This window comes from Agelaius phoeniceus, chromosome 8 (assembly GCF_051311805.1).
Source record: "Agelaius phoeniceus isolate bAgePho1 chromosome 8, bAgePho1.hap1, whole genome shotgun sequence".
Classification (NCBI taxonomy): Eukaryota; Metazoa; Chordata; class Aves; order Passeriformes; family Icteridae; genus Agelaius; species Agelaius phoeniceus.
Genome location: NC_135272.1, coordinates 26,282,458 through 26,298,071, shown reverse-complemented (window position 1 = coordinate 26,298,071; position 15,614 = coordinate 26,282,458). Strand labels below are relative to the sequence as shown.

At 37.3% G+C, this 15,614-nt stretch overlaps 1 protein-coding gene across 1 annotated transcript in view; it reads left to right on the top strand.

The window, feature by feature from the left end:
• The window catches only part of MIGA1 (mitoguardin 1), a 34,044-nt gene that overhangs the window by 14,945 nt on the left and 3,485 nt on the right, over positions 1 to 15,614 (top strand). Inside the window, exons 8-15 of the mRNA XM_054638282.2 lie at positions 5,620 to 5,720; positions 12,092 to 12,210; positions 12,394 to 12,466; positions 12,798 to 12,884; positions 13,007 to 13,105; positions 13,414 to 13,548; positions 14,718 to 14,771; positions 15,407 to 15,523. Of these exons, the coding sequence (XP_054494257.2) occupies positions 5,620 to 5,720; positions 12,092 to 12,210; positions 12,394 to 12,466; positions 12,798 to 12,884; positions 13,007 to 13,105; positions 13,414 to 13,548; positions 14,718 to 14,771; positions 15,407 to 15,523 (785 nt within the window). The remainder of the gene's footprint in view (positions 1 to 5,619; positions 5,721 to 12,091; positions 12,211 to 12,393; positions 12,467 to 12,797; positions 12,885 to 13,006; positions 13,106 to 13,413; positions 13,549 to 14,717; positions 14,772 to 15,406; positions 15,524 to 15,614) is intronic.

Sequence of the window (15,614 nt, the reverse complement as noted above, 5' to 3'; positions counted from 1 at the left end):
GCAGCACTGGAATTCAAGCTGGTCTTTGCTGTGGGCAGCAGAGATACGGTGTTTTCTGAACTGCAGGAGAATGGAGCACCCCTGTGAAGAGGAGCAACAACTTTGTGCTGCACATCCATCCAAACAGACTCTGTCTGGATTACACAACTGAGCAAATTCACTTGGTTGCCAAATCTTTTCTCTCAAATCAAATCAAAGTACAGAAGCTGTTACCTAAACTATTGGACTTGAAAACAGTAGAGTGCTCAGAAGCAAAACTTTTCTATAAAGAATAGGGATTGAAACCTTAAAATCAGGGAAGATATTTAGGTTCAGGGTAAAGAAATTGTGAAAAAAATGTAACCCTGTATAAGAGTAAAATCATATAATGTGCAGTTATGAATCAATGTTTACATTTTCAGTGAAATGAAAGGCTGTGTGATAGGGAGAGACCTCTCAGTGACATGTAGTTTACACAAGATATGTCTCAAATCTACTTCAGAATCGTATGTCTGTAAAGCAGAGAGTCAGTGAAGTAAAATAAGTGAACACATGCATACATCTATTTTGTGTTTACAAAGCTGATTTCTCAGCTGTCAGTACACATGATATGTTAATTCAGGGTATTAAATACATATCAGATGCTGCTTTGTTTTCTTAAAATTCAGATTTCAGCAATGTAGCACACCACGTGTGTTTACTCTGCCTCTTCCTTGAGACCATAGAGTTTCTCATGATGAGGTCTTTCCATTTTGAAATGTTGGTTTTACAATAAATCTGCTATGATGATTCAGACACAGCTTTCACAGGCCATATTCTCTATAATAAAACTATAATAAAACTATATTTTTAGCCTTTGGTATTTTCTTTGCTTAAAAAAAATAACAACTATCAGAAAATATTCCAACTCTGTTATCAAATTTATGGAAGAATGCTTTACCAGATTTAAATCTTGAAAGAATCATTTCATTTATCACCGTTCCAGAATATCAAATTTATATAGTATTTCCTAATACTTTTCTCTAATTTGATGTACCTGTGTGCATGGATTGTGGGAAATAAATTGAACTTACATTCCTTTCTCAGGTACACTTGATTTTTACATGAAGAGACGAAAATGATTACACATGTAATTTTGTGCTGTTTATTTACCTTTGCAGAATGAGAGCAATAGGATATAAGACAGTAGCCATGTTGTGTTGCCATTATTATATTCTAATATTTATACACCATTAAATGTGGTATTCTGCAGGTAATATAACTTTAGGGACAAAGTCGGCATCTTGAATGTCTGAAAATAGTCAAACTATTATCAACATCACATAAACTTATTATTTCTTTCCAAAGTATTTGGAAAATCTCTTGAAGATTATGAGATTATTTTAGGCAAATTGCATCTTTTTCCAGATGACAAATATTGCAAATCAGTACATCACAGTTTTCAGGTGGATTTTATTGCTTATGTGTGTTTAAACTGAATGGATTGTACTATTAAATTTTTATAAGCATTCTCTCCTTATGAAGAATATATTACTGTCATCTATACACGTGCTTCTAATTCAGCTTTTAGTCAGCTGTACTACTTTTGTCTTAAGAATGATGTCCAAGTGATACAGAACACAGTGACTGAACAACATCTTGGCTTTTCCATAATGATAATTAGGTGAGAACCCAGTGTCTTGGGAAATTGACCTTTTCATACCTGTATGAGTGTGTTTTAAGTAGAAGGCTTTTATGTGAACCCTGAATAATATAGTTGTGCTTGGAAACAATTATGAAAGCTCTGTTGAGTCAACTTTTTTCCAAGGAAGTAAGATTTGGCTCTCTATTCACACATAAGCAGAAGATTATTCCCTGCATGAAAACTACTGAGGTTTCTGTTAGGGATGTCATTTGAAGGCTCAGCAGTAAGCTCAGCCACAGCTTACTTTGACAAAGGTCTGTGAGCATGAAGGCTGTGATTGTAGTCTTTTTATAAATAGGAAATGATGTAAAATTCACTGCTTTCAGGATGCATCCTGTAAGACTTCATGTAATGCTTTAGCAGCTACTTGGTAGAAGTGATGATCAGCACTCTCAGAATTATGACTATTTATAAATGTAAATAAAGCTGCTTTTGGATGTTGCAGCAAGGGGTGACAAAACTACTGTGTCACTTGTGACTAGCTAGAAGACTGTGGCACACTCTTATGGAACTGAACTGATTCATGCTGCTGTCTGAACCGGATTATTGGAATTTCTTTCACTGGACAGGAAGCCACACGTAGAAGGGGTCTGAGCACACAACGTGGGCTGGCAGAACACTGGGCCCCTGCTGCTCTGAGGGTACCATGACTTTTCATAAGTGGTTCCTTTGCAAGGTTTTTTCCTCTTCAGAGTCTATAAAGTTTCTCCTTTCTTATCCTGCTTGTGATGTTTTAACTGCATTGATTTTCCACCGAAGTGGGAGGGCTGGGCAGAATGGGGAGCCATGACTTAATGGTGGTACTTGGAACTAAAATCTGTAACTCCCAGTGAGTTCTTTACTAGTGGGTAAGTGCTTTCCTTTTTTAAATGTGTCAGCTAAGTGCCAAACTCACTTGTGATCTCCTGCCATGTTTCATTCAGGGTTGGCAGGAAGATAACATGGAAACGGTTATCAGAGTTCTAAAACGTTATGTGAAGGTGAATGCTTCCCAGTTGAATACTAAAATGCTGATTTCTGTGCAGTTATGAAGGTCAGATTTTGCTCTGAGAGTTTAGGGGGTTAGCTCTGTGCTCTGTCTTACTGTGAAAACCTACCAGAACAAAACCAATTATTCTGGATTAGATTTGTAAATAGATATGAAAATAGCTTGGTTCTGCTCTTTTTTCTTTAAATCTTGTTTAGTTTTAAATAGATAGTTGTTTGCAAAACCTTATAAAGCTAGGAGTAATTTTACAAGCTTTAGCAGTCCTCCATATTGTTCCATGTTTTTAATACCAATTTAGGGACCACAGATACATTTTAAGGCACTACAATCAAGAGCCATGATTGTAACATCTGAAACTCTGCTTCATTCACTTTACAAACATAAGTGAACCCAAAATAACTCCTTGGCTCCTCAAATAGGTGAAGTATATTTGAAGCTCACATATTTGTTAGTATTCCCCTCCTGAAGTTATTGGAGTCCATAAGAAGCAGGGATGAGTGTGTGAGCAGTTGCAGGCGCTGCTGGGTGGGTTCCTCTTGCAGCTGTTCATTCCAGGAGTCTCTTTGTGCCACTGTCTCTTTTTTTTTCGTGTTCTTGTGTCTAAGAATGTTCTGCTGGTGCTTGCTTGGTATGTACTCCAGCTGTAAGTTAATTTTCACCCTAGTGAAATTCCATGGTGAATTTTGATAAGAGTGTGCTCCCTTCACAGCCTGGGTATTGATAAGCACCTGCTTGGCTAAGGATGTTTTAGGGTATTAGGGTGGTGGTGGCCTGAAAGTCAGAAATAGCTGACAAGGCTGTTTGGTTTTCTTTAGGGAGGCTGTGCTTTATGTGCACTTATCACTTGCCAAAGGTATCATTTCACTCAGCATTTCCAACCTTATTTTAAATCTTTTTCTTCCTCATAAAATGCAAATTTTGTGTCTTTTTCTGTAGCAGTGAGGTTTTTTTTGAGTGAAAACTCAGAATACTCCATATTCAACTAATTAACATGCTGAAAACATACTGGCTTGGTGATAGTTTTAGTTAGTTTTAGGCCATATTAGAAAACTTGGAAGTATGACTTTTTCAACAAAGATAGGTTAAGTAAAAATTTTATTAACTCTAGAGCTTCATGTAGTCTTTAACAGGCTGAATACAAGATCTATGGAAGAACTCCTGATTCTGTGTTGTTCTGGGCTGTGATTCCTTCATTTACACCAATTATTTTTTTAACATACACGGAATACATTTTAGTTAAACAGCATTATTTCCATATATATGTAATCAACCACATAACCCAGAGTTAAACTATTTAGAATCAGTCTGGGGATAGGTTCTTGTTATTGAGCTATAAACTCACATATAACAGTAAAAGCAACTTAGGCAAAAGGAGAGGTTGAAAAAAGGAGAGCCAAAAAGTCTGCATCCAGTCTATAATGCCTGTACTATCCTGGGTTTAACAGCATTATTGCAAGTTCAGCAAACTCTTTTGTGAAAAAGTGATATTAGAAAATCATCTAAGGTAATATTAGAAGAGAATTAATGCAAATAATGAGTTAGAAATAAGAAAAAAAATCAGGTTACCCATCCACTCTAAGCAGACCTCAAGCTAGTGCTTTACAAACCACAGTTTGCTTTTCTGTTCCAGCACTTTGGATTTCTGTATGTGATTGTTTCTTGACCAACTTTTAAGCTGCAGTACTTTTCCTCTTTGTCTGAAGAGGTCAAAAGAAAGAAATAGTAAGAGTGAGCTGAAAAAAATCAGACTTCATATGAATAGTGGTGAAGTCGTGATTGCAATTTGCCTAACTTGCTCTAGTAAAATCTTTGTCCAAACTCTGAATAATTTTTTCCCTCAGTGAATATTCCCAAAGACAGATATTTGTTCTGTGCAGTTTTTGAGCTGTCATTCCAAGTCCATAACTAATAAAACCATAACAACCACCAAAGTAATAGTTAAGTAATGTGGCTTTGTAGCATTTCAAGTGATGAGTAAACCATCCCAGTAAATTGGCATTTGGCCACTCCACTGTGTAATGGAGTTTTTAGTGAAGTATTGCCTTAGCAACAAGCCTGAATGACATTGGGTAGCTGGTTGCTGCTGACTCTTGGAGATAAAACAGGCTTTTAGGAACACATGTGTAATGTCTGAAGGTAAAGGAACCCAAAATAAATGTATCTGCTCTACTGGGAATGTAGGATGGGTCACATCAAGCCAAAGTCTGACTTACCGACTTACGGATTTAATCCTTCTGTGGAAGTGTTTCTATACGGTGAAAGTGAAACCATTCCTGAAGTGCAAGAGTTGAAATCTGAGAATAAAGTAAAGCAGAACTGAAAGAAACTGTATTGTAGAAGATTTTAAGAAAAAATAACAGTTATTTTAAAGGCTTTAAGAGTTCTTGTACTGTAGGAAATACTTCTGGATGTGTTATTTCAGTGATGAAGCTTTTTGAGGAAAGAGGATGCAGTGAAGATTAAAAGCTTCACTTGCTCTCCAGAAGAACCAGCAAGTGAAAAAGGCATGAAAAGTAGAAAGTGAAGCAAATTCAAGTAAAACTAAAATGTGGTGGTGTTTTTTTTATTAATAAACTTTTATTTAGAAAAATAAAAGTGGTGGCTAGGACATGGAGCAGTTTGTTACATAACATAGCCAAGTCAAAAACTTGACTGAGGATCTAGATCAATGTAGCAAAGTATCATAAGATAAAGAGATCATCAGTAGTCTATAAAAGAAAGGCCAAAACCTTGGCCAAGTCTTTTTGTCTTCTTCCAGTTCATTGTGGATATTTGAAAATCCACTTTAAAGGCAGAAAAACAGTCACATTTATATATGTTAGTGGGTCATAAAAGAATTTACTCTTACAGTAGTACAACGTTGTGCCTTCCAAATGAAATACTGTGTTAAAGTACACATGGAATACATTTTCAAGATGTAAACGAAATTTTCTGATTGTCTAATAAACTTTTTTTTTTAATTTTAAAGATAAAAATACAGACATTACTGTAAAGGATAATGGGGATGATTTCTGCCTTCGAGATACATTAAGCATTGCATCCACGGATTCCTTTGTTTCCACAGCTGAGGTAAGACTCTTAAAGATTGCTTTTTTAAAGATTTATTGATCTATTTCAACAGTGAACAGAAGAATCCTTATTTTTTGCTAATCATTGTAAGCAAAACTATATTTCTCTTGTGGGGGAAAACAGAGCTTTTCCAGGCTTCATTGGACCCAGTTGTTTTGGGTTTATTTTTTGTGTACTGGCATAATGCATCCCCAGCTCCTCCTAAATAGAAGTTGCTTTTGAAAAACAGATCACATTTTCATGAGTGAAGAAGCAGTCAGTTGAGGCTATAGTGGTTCCTTTCACCATGATTTATATTTTTCTGTTCTTTTTTCCTATTGCTTTACCATACTATAAAGATGTATGAAGAAGGCTTTGTATTTGTTTAAACCTGGAGGGGTTTTTTGAGAGGAAATTATAAGAAATTGACAGCTACCTGTTTTAGCACATTCCATGCACGATATGAAGGCACCAGGTTGAGCTGCACGGGGATGAAATGACTTAGCAGGAACCAGAGGTGTGAGGCTGCTCTGGAGCCCTGGGCTGAGCTGGGGCAGCTTGTGTGGCTGTGTGGGTGTGCAGGGACCCCAGAGCTCCCTGCAGCCACACGGGAAGGGGCCCTGGGCTGGCAGTGACAGTCCCTGGAGGTGCAGGGGGGCTGCCAGGGAGCCTCCTGACTGGCCACACTGGGAAACTTCCTTGGCAACGTAGAGTGCTTGATCTAACACGCGCTAATCCTGTGGGATAAGGGCACAAGGGACACGCGGTAACCTCTGGGTACCAGCCTATCAGCTGGAGTCTGCTACAGCTCCCTTGAAGTACTTGGAAGAGACTCATGAGCAGTGACACACTTAGTTGAATGAGGAATATCTCCTTCTGTAGTCTCTGGGGAGCTGAGGTGATCCTGAATAGCACTCTTCTCCAAAAAGCAGGAGAGGCAGTTGGCCTCAAAGGATCCATTTTGTGATAGATATTGCTCTCATATACATACCACAACTAAGCTACTGAAGTCAGTAGAAGAGAGAATTGTACACACATTCTTTGCAATTGTTTTGACTGTCTCTTATGGGGTTTGTTTTTTCCATAACACAGTTACCTTGATTTAGTAACTCACATTAAATAGTGTTTTCCTTGATTTAGTAACTCACATCAAGTTGTGGTGCCTTGCATCCATTCCTAACGAGGACTGTATCCATAGAGACTGGTTGCTCTTTGCTGTAATTTGGACAACACCACAATTCAAGCTTGCTTCAACTCTACCAGCTCATGAGAGGAGCTGTAAACCATTTTAGTTTGTACATTTTGTATCTGGTTTGTTTTTTGGTTTTTTTTCATATGAACTTTCATAATGCTTTTGCAAGTATGTGAGGATGGGAACAACCCCTTATGCTCATTTGTGATGCTTGGCTTTAAAGAAAGGAAAAACCAACCAATCAACCAAGCAAACAGAAACCCCAGGATGTATCAGTGGAATCATCATCCTTTCCTGAAGCTATATTGTCCCAGTATCTGCAAAAAAACATTGCAATCAAAATTGGACATGTAATTGTCTTTAAGTATCCTAAAAACATTCTTCACATTTTGATACATCAAAGCCACTTCTGTCAACTTGTTCTTCCAGGATAAAGTTATGAAGATTCTCTCATCCTTTCCAGTTGTTCTAACCTTTGCCAATGGAACAAATTCTCTTTTCTCAGATTTTATTGAAGAATCTAGTGAAATTCTTAGGTGACAGAAGTCCTGAAGATTAATAGTACATGAACAACTTGCAGTTTGGTGTTTGAGCCAGAGCACCATCAATGTTCTGGGTTAAAAGGGAGCCATTAGGCCTAAACTACAGGGTCAGCTAGCTCGGGAGTTGTAGCTACAGGGCATCATTGTGTGGTGCAGGGAAAAGAAAGCTGTCAATTGGTATTCTGGTACAAACCCACTGCTACCTGGATTTAATATTTTGTCCATCCTCAGGAGGGTGTGTGGTGGGGAAATGCTTCACATTGTGGCAATGAGAAGAAGCAGTAACAGCTTCCCAGTGTATTCAGCTGTTAGCAGAGAACAGTAATTGCTTTGATTTAACAGGATTACAATTGACATACCAGATTCTTTTACTCTAGACATGATGATAAGTAGCTTCCTTTAGCTTATCTACTTCTTAATTTTTTTTTTCTTGCATTAGGGAAACAGTGGAATGTTTTAATTTAGGCTAAGTGGTCTGAGGCTTTTCCAGCTTTGGATTTGTCTCACCTAAGGGCCAAATAAGGAACTTCCTTCATCTTAAGCTCCCTGATTGCACTTACAATAGTAGTAACTGTCCTAAACTCCATGTCTTGATTGAAATGTTTAGCAACATTTTTAAATCTGAAATTCATATGTGTGTTTATACTGCTCTGTGATTATGCCCTACTGGAATTAATAATTTCACCTTCCAGGAAATTAGAACGTGGTACCATTTTTTGTGGCCTCATCATGCTGCAAGCTTTGTGTTGACAGTTCCTTGGCTTCATTCTACACTGTATCCTGTCCCAAGGAGCAGGACTAAGTATTTTGTGTGACTCTGATTTTGGAGGCTGGAGACTGTGTTCATGTTTCAGTGCTGACACAGTCAGGTCAAATTTAGCTCCCTGCCCGCAGGAGAGAGAACATTCATAAAACAAGACACAGATAGATGCTTGAATGGAAATTGATAGGGATACTGCTTAGGAGGCAACAAGAATGTCATGCTCTGTTATATTAGAACAAAATATAGGAAAGAGCTGTACAAAACTGGGACAGTTTGGCAGGGTTTGCATCACGTGCCCTTTTGATGAGCTCTACAGGATAGCAGGAGGGTGAGCCAAAACTTCATCTGGCTATGGCTGGTGATCAAGAGGATGCTGAGGATCACTCATTTGATGACTTCTCCTATAGAGTTGTGCCTGTCTGGCAGCTACAATATACACAGGTGCCTGAATCTTTTTTAAAGACAATTTAGACACAGTTGCCATCCCCATGACCAGGCAGGTTTCTTTTCTTAAACACACTTAGGCTCTAGAAGCATTGCAGAATGGGTGGTAAGCACAACTATTGCCCTAATTAAGTTACTAATACTCCTGCTGTGATAAATAGTGGTATTTCCTTCCCCATTTGAGCCTGGCTGCCTTCAGCTTGTGTTGATGAGGGTTTGTATGCTTTTCATAGTCTTGCTTTCCCATCGACTGTGACCAAAATAGCTGCCACCTTTGACAACAATACAGCAGTGAGTGTGCCAGATAAAGGCCTCTGCCCTCTCTTTCCTGGCTTCTTTTCCATCTTCCTAACAGAATCTCTTTCCTGCCCTCCCTGTCAGTGAGCTTTGTTGCTGCTTCTTCCTAATCAGTGCACATGGATTTATCATGTCTTATTTTTATGTTTTGACTAGTACTGAATCTGTAGGCCTATTATCAAATAAACTTTGCTTTCCTTAGTCCAAAGCTTGGGAGATTTTTTTAGATTTGTGAATAAAGCACTTGCTGGTTTTTATTGATAACAGCCTTCCTGTTTTCTTCCAGGCCTTAGGTGGAACACAGCGCTTCATCATTTCAATTTATTAAAATGCCATCTCAAAGGTCTTAGTTACTAATCACCATCACATCTTCCAACTCCCCAAACATGTTTCACTTTTATCCTGCAGCTACTTACTTTTTTAAGGAAATCTTTTCTCTGAATGTCTTTATATTTTAAGGAGATCATCATCAGCTTTTTTAATATAGGGTAAACTTAATTTCTCAGAATGTAAGGAATGCTGAATGTGCCAGTAAAGTGACCTCTCTATTAGGAGAAGCAAGCAAGAATTCCTGAAAGGTCTAGCATTGTTTATTTTTGCTACATTCATGTAGATGGTTATTTTGGTAGTCAACAAGGTCGTGATGCACAGCTGAGAATTTTTTTCTATTTATTAGGAAAAAATTTGTGAGTGGCAAATGAGAGTACTGAGCCTGTTCCTTAAACCAAACCAGTCAGAGCATCTCAGAGCTAAAAACGATTGCAGGTGGCAAAGGTTTGATGCTTTAGAGGAATGATTTCAGCATCTCTTTACTGCAGATACAGCCCTAAAGCTGAACTGTCCAGAGAAAACTGATTGGCATCTGAACAATATCTGTGTTGGAATTTTCAGAGGCTGCTCTGCAGCACAGCAGGCTTAGTTAGAAACAAGTTAGAGCTACAAGCTCTGGAGTTTTGAAGATGTATGTGTTATTCTAACATCATGATCTTAGGTATCCCCTGCAGGCCATCAGAAATGTCCTTGTGGTGGTCACCTCTTTGTTCTCTCCTTCGTGAGCCTTGAATGGATACAAGTGAAGCCTTACAAGATGAGATTGCTGCTCTAGTGTCAATCATCTTCTATATCTTCTTTGGCTGCATTTTCATTTTCTTCTCCAAGTACCTCCCTGACACTGAGGAAATAGCAGACACTTAGGGGGTGGCACATCCACTCCGCCATCACAAGCCTCTGTGTTCCTGGCTGCTGCCAGCACTGGGGTAGCTGTGATGGAGCTCCTTGTCATCCCTAGAGGGGTGTGAGGAGCCTCAAAGTGGCAGTGGCTGTGCACAGAGGTGGCCACTACAGAATGGCAGGAAGGGACCTGGGGAGCTTTGAAGTGTTCAGCTTGCTGTGATGCCAAGATGTTGGATGCTTGAGCTTTCTGGTAACTTCTGGTTGGTACCAAATCCCTGGTGAGGAGAGTTATGTGGTGCTTAGGGGTGCACAGTGAGGTAAAAAGCAGGTACCTGAATAAATATCATGAGCATAAATAACATGCCAATTGATATAAGGTACTTGCAGTGAGCCATCTAACTGAAAACCAACCCTTCTGCCCACCTTTTTCCTCAAAGGCAGGAAGTCCTCAGAGACTTCTACAATGAAGAGTTTATTTTCCTTTTGATGTCATCTTGGGAGGTTCTTGTCTAGAAAATGTTGTATGCTCTGAATCTTGTTAAATATTGAATATAATTTGTGAATTTTCCTAATAGCTGAACTCTTCAACATTAGAATTATGGATGTATCTTTACAAATCATCTCTAATGAGGTTTACTTTAAGCAGGATGTTTATATAGGCAAGCATTCACCTAATTTAATCCCAAAGAATGGCCCCTACTGGTTGCAAGATCATTTTAAGAATAATAATCTATGTTACATCTATATATTGTTACATCTATATACTTTATATGTTTAGATATAAAATAGTGATATAGCAATATATTTTTAAATACTAGAAAACATCAAAAGAAAATCCATAATGACTCCAGGAGCATTAATGGTGCAACTTCAGAGCCTGTCTGGAATCACCTTTTCTAGTTAAGCATTCCCCCTTTCCAAATATTATTTGTTGGAATTAATCTGTAATTAAAATCATCTTCTCAGAGGAGGAAGTTAGACCTTTCTCTCCTGATATTTTATTTCAACTGTTAGCCTGAGAGGAATTGTTGTTTTCTTTAAAAAAAAACCAAAACTAAATATAATCAAGGGCCTCACCCAATTCCCAGGTATCAGTCCCTGTTCTAATCTGTGACCCCAAAGGCCAGAAACACAGAAACCTAGAAATACAGGTTTGTTTGCCCCATACAGGATATTGAAAAAAAAAAAAGAAAGCTAGAATTAATTTTCTAGTCATTAACTAAACTGAGTGATGTGTAAACATCCGATGTTTTCTTTTATTATTAATAACATAATGTAATCTTTGTAGTGAAATTGTAGCTAGACATTGTTTTATGGATTAAATATGATACCCTGTAAACAGGAGTTCTCTGTATTATTTATGTGCTCTGTTATGGACCTGTTTGTTTTCTTTCTTTGAAAATATCTACAAGTTCATGTTTATGTTAACTATAGAATTAACACTGTCAATAATGAAAACCATTTAGGGAGCCCGTAGTATAAAACACTGAATATTCATGTTTTATACAGTATGTTTGGTAACTGGGAGACTTATTTACCAGTGAAACTAAAACAGGTGTGGAAGGATGTTACTATTTCCAGCTTCCTAAGGAATTGTATGGTGCAATCATTCTGTACTTCGTCTCCTGGCAATTACTTTCTTTTAACAGCTTTGAGACCCATTAGTTTTATTTTAACGAGACGACAATTCAAAAACTTAACTATGCAAATGAAATACAAAAGTAAGATGCCTTTATTTTATTAATTAATAAGTTTTGAAACTTGAAACTGTAGCTTTCAGATTTTAAGAGTTACAAAGTTAAGTCTTGTGACCTGGTGTATCTGTTCTGTTCACTTGTGTTACCCCTTTGTTTTAAGCAGATGCAGAAAAGGATGCATCTTTCAGTAGAACATCAGGAAAACTTCTTTAATTTTTTTTTTATCTTCACAAAAATTATATCATCAAGTTCTTTAGTGAACTTCCAAAACATTTTTTTTTCAGCTTTCAGAGCACAGAGAGATTCGTAGCACGTATGGTCTGGATTCCCTTTGCCACTGCCCCCTGTATGAAGAAGCCATGCACTTAGCAGAAGAAGGCAAAATTTATTCACGGGTGTTAAGGTATTGATTTATGTCTATTTAATTATTTCCAGGAAAGGCAAGAATTAAAGTTTAATATTCTGTCTAGAAATCACTTTTTAGAAGTTACTTGTACTAGGTATTTTTTCTAGCAATTCAATTTAGATGGATATTCTTGTGCTGCTTTTTTTAAATAGTCTCTGAAAACTTTTCTATTTTGCATAGGACTGAAATGTTTGAATGTCTAGGAGACAGTGACTTCCTTGCTAAGCTTCATTGTATTCGACAAGCTTTTCAGGTAAACTGGAAGGGATGATTTGTGTGTCTTGTTAAGCCTAACCTAAAGTACCCAGCATTGAAACTGACTGTTGGGCTTTGTGCAAGCATTTTTATAATGTAATCTGAATTTAAATATTTTCTTGTTGCTTTTACAATTTTGTTACTCTAAAATGAGATGTATTTGCAGAGGAGTCCAGATTTTATGATTAGCTTTGGAACCTTTGCACCCAAGGCTTAATAAGAACCTGTTAACTATACTAGAGGTGATAATTAAAATTGATTGAAATGTTTAAGGTCATTTGGTATAACCTGTGAATGAACTTGTCTCTATTTTCTGAACCCTTTTCTAGATAATTCTTTCAGAAACATCAAACAGAATATTTCTTGCTGAAAGTGGAAGAAAAATTTTGTCTGCTTTAATTGTGAAAGCACGAAAGGTAAAAGCCTTTTTTACCAATGTTTTGTTGTTTATGTAACTTCTACCTGAATTCACTGTCCAGGGAAAATCAACCATATCTCTTTTTGCATTTGCTTAATACTCATTGCTTTTACTTTACAGAATCCAAAAAAATTTGAAGATGTCTTTGATGAAATGATATATTTTTTGGAACAAACAGATCACTGGGATAATACCGAAATGGAACTTGCTGCTAGAGGAGTGAGTTGCATTTCTGAAAAGTGTTTTTACCCTTACTAATGCCATAGGATCTAAAAATAATTTTTTACAGTTCAGAATTGTGGGAAAGGCAACTCTTTATTGTTTGTATTGCTGATTTAGAGAAATGGCATTCACCAGTTTAGTAGTACCAGAAACCACACTTTTTTTAAACTTCTCCTTTACTGACAAAGTATTTTTAATGTTCATTAAAAACAATTGCACATCTGCAAATTACAATATGGTGCATGCTGAATTCCACTGCTGAAAGAGAAACTAGGTTACTTAGATCATGTTCTCATTTAATATAGGTGAAAAATCTGAATTTTTATGATGTTGTCCTGGACTTCATATTAATGGATTCATTTGAAGATTTAGAAAATCCACCAATATCTATACAGAATGTCGTAAATAACCGCTGGTTAAATTCCTCTTTTAAAGAAACTGTAAGTATTCATGTGTTAATTGATCTGTAGTACATTGCAGTGTACTGAGTATGTACCTGAGATCTTCCTCAGAAGAATTTAAGAGATTCTATTATCAGGTTTTTCATAATAGGAATGTAAAAGTGACAAGTTGGCCCAAAACAGAGAATGATTGAATGTATTGGAGAAAATACTTAACCTTGTCCTTCCTTTCTCTGAGGAAGTAGAATTTTAGAAGGGGAGTTTCTGTTAGTCACATCTTAGACATCAGGTCCAGATTTTGGTTCATAGAGCAGAGATTTAGCAATAAGGGACAAAGGTACAAGCAAACAAAAGTAAATTAATACAATACAGGTAGTCAGCTGTTGATTACAACTAATGATTTTTCATGTGTGGCTGTTTATTTGCCACATAGATCTCATCCCTCTTGTAGAGACACAGGCTAGTGCCATGGTCAGCTGGTACAGAGACTACTGTCATTTCATCCATTTTCATCTGTACACTGCAAGTTTTCCTTTTATTTTTGTTTTTCAATTGAAATATTCCCTCTAGAGGAAAAAAATAAAGACAACATGTATATATTTTTGTAGTTTCATGGATACAGTGTGCTTTGTATGTATTAAACTCTCTTTGCAGTACTGAGGGGAGTCAGATGAGGATAGTCAGAGGCTAGGAGGGAAAAAAGCCCAGTACTGATGTTGGTATATTGTATTTCACAGGTCCATATTTGGACAAAGCTCCATAGCTGAATCTGAAGCTATTGCAGGAATGTTTTTGCTAAAGTGAAAAAGTACATTTCAATGTGTTCACATGCCACTTAATATCTAAAATAGTTACTGATGTCTGAGCACACACTTTAATATACAAGACTGGTCCTGACTTAAACCCAGTGAGTGTTGCTAACTGTGGTAGCTGTAAAATCAGTCAAGGATGCCAAATTACATTTGAATTGAACTAACAAAATTGTTGCAAAGATGGATCTGGAATAGCAAGTGTGAGCTACATATAAACTTGTTCTTTATATCAGCTGCTGGTTTATGGTTTGGAACTTTGTGTTGTCACAAGATTGAAACTGAAGAAAATACATGTCCCTGAAATGTGGCATATAGAAATACAGTATTCTGCAGATAAGTTCTTTTGAGATGGAAAATTATTTCGGGCTTGCTTTATTTTTTTCTTTTTACAATTAGGCTGTGGCTTCAAGTTGTTGGTCAGTACTGAAGCAAAAAAGACAGCAAATGAAGGTAAGCTGCCCCTCAAATTATGTGGAACAAAGGTATTGATCTCCTAAGAATATGAAGTTCTTTTTGTAGGTTTGGCAAAATAAATGAGTGATCAACCTTTAGTCCTGTAGACTTGTTAATTTAGACAAAAGGTTTGCCAGTTGCAGAAGTTTAGCTCCTGGGACCCTAATACCTATTTTAGCAAAAAAGCCTTAACTGAAACGTTTTCCCAACATTTAGTTTACGTTCTGTTGGTGGTGGTGTCAGTCACTTCCTGCCCTAATGCAGATCTCAGAGTTCTGCACACCAAGGTCCTGATTCTTGTATCTCACCTGCTTGTGCTGGGATTGTCAGCCCCATCTCCCTGTATAACCCCACAGCCAAATCCCATCCAGTCCTGCCCTGTTCCCTGCCTGAAGCCCCATGTTCCTCACCAGCACCAGGAATTCTGCTGCAGCCTCCCCTCAACCCTTTCTGCATCCTCACCTCTCTGTGCAGGGACTCTGTAGAACTCTGTGCCACAGCTCCCTACCTTTGGGGGATTTTATTAGACCAAGGAGGGAAGTGTTAGACTTTTATGAAGACTTAATGCTGAATAATAGGGCTGTATACTAAATTTACTGTGTAACTTTTGTCTATGATTTTTACATCACTAGGTGCCTGATGGATTTTTTGCACATTTCTATGCTATATGTGAACATATCAGCCCTGTTTTGGCTTGGGGCTTTTTGGGCCCTAGAAATTCACTGTATGATCTATGCTGCTTCTTCAAGGTTTGAAACTTCTTTTTAATTACCACTTTTATAATTTTTTTAATCTTTCAGACTAAAATAAATTAAGATTTTATTTATTAGTATACACTTG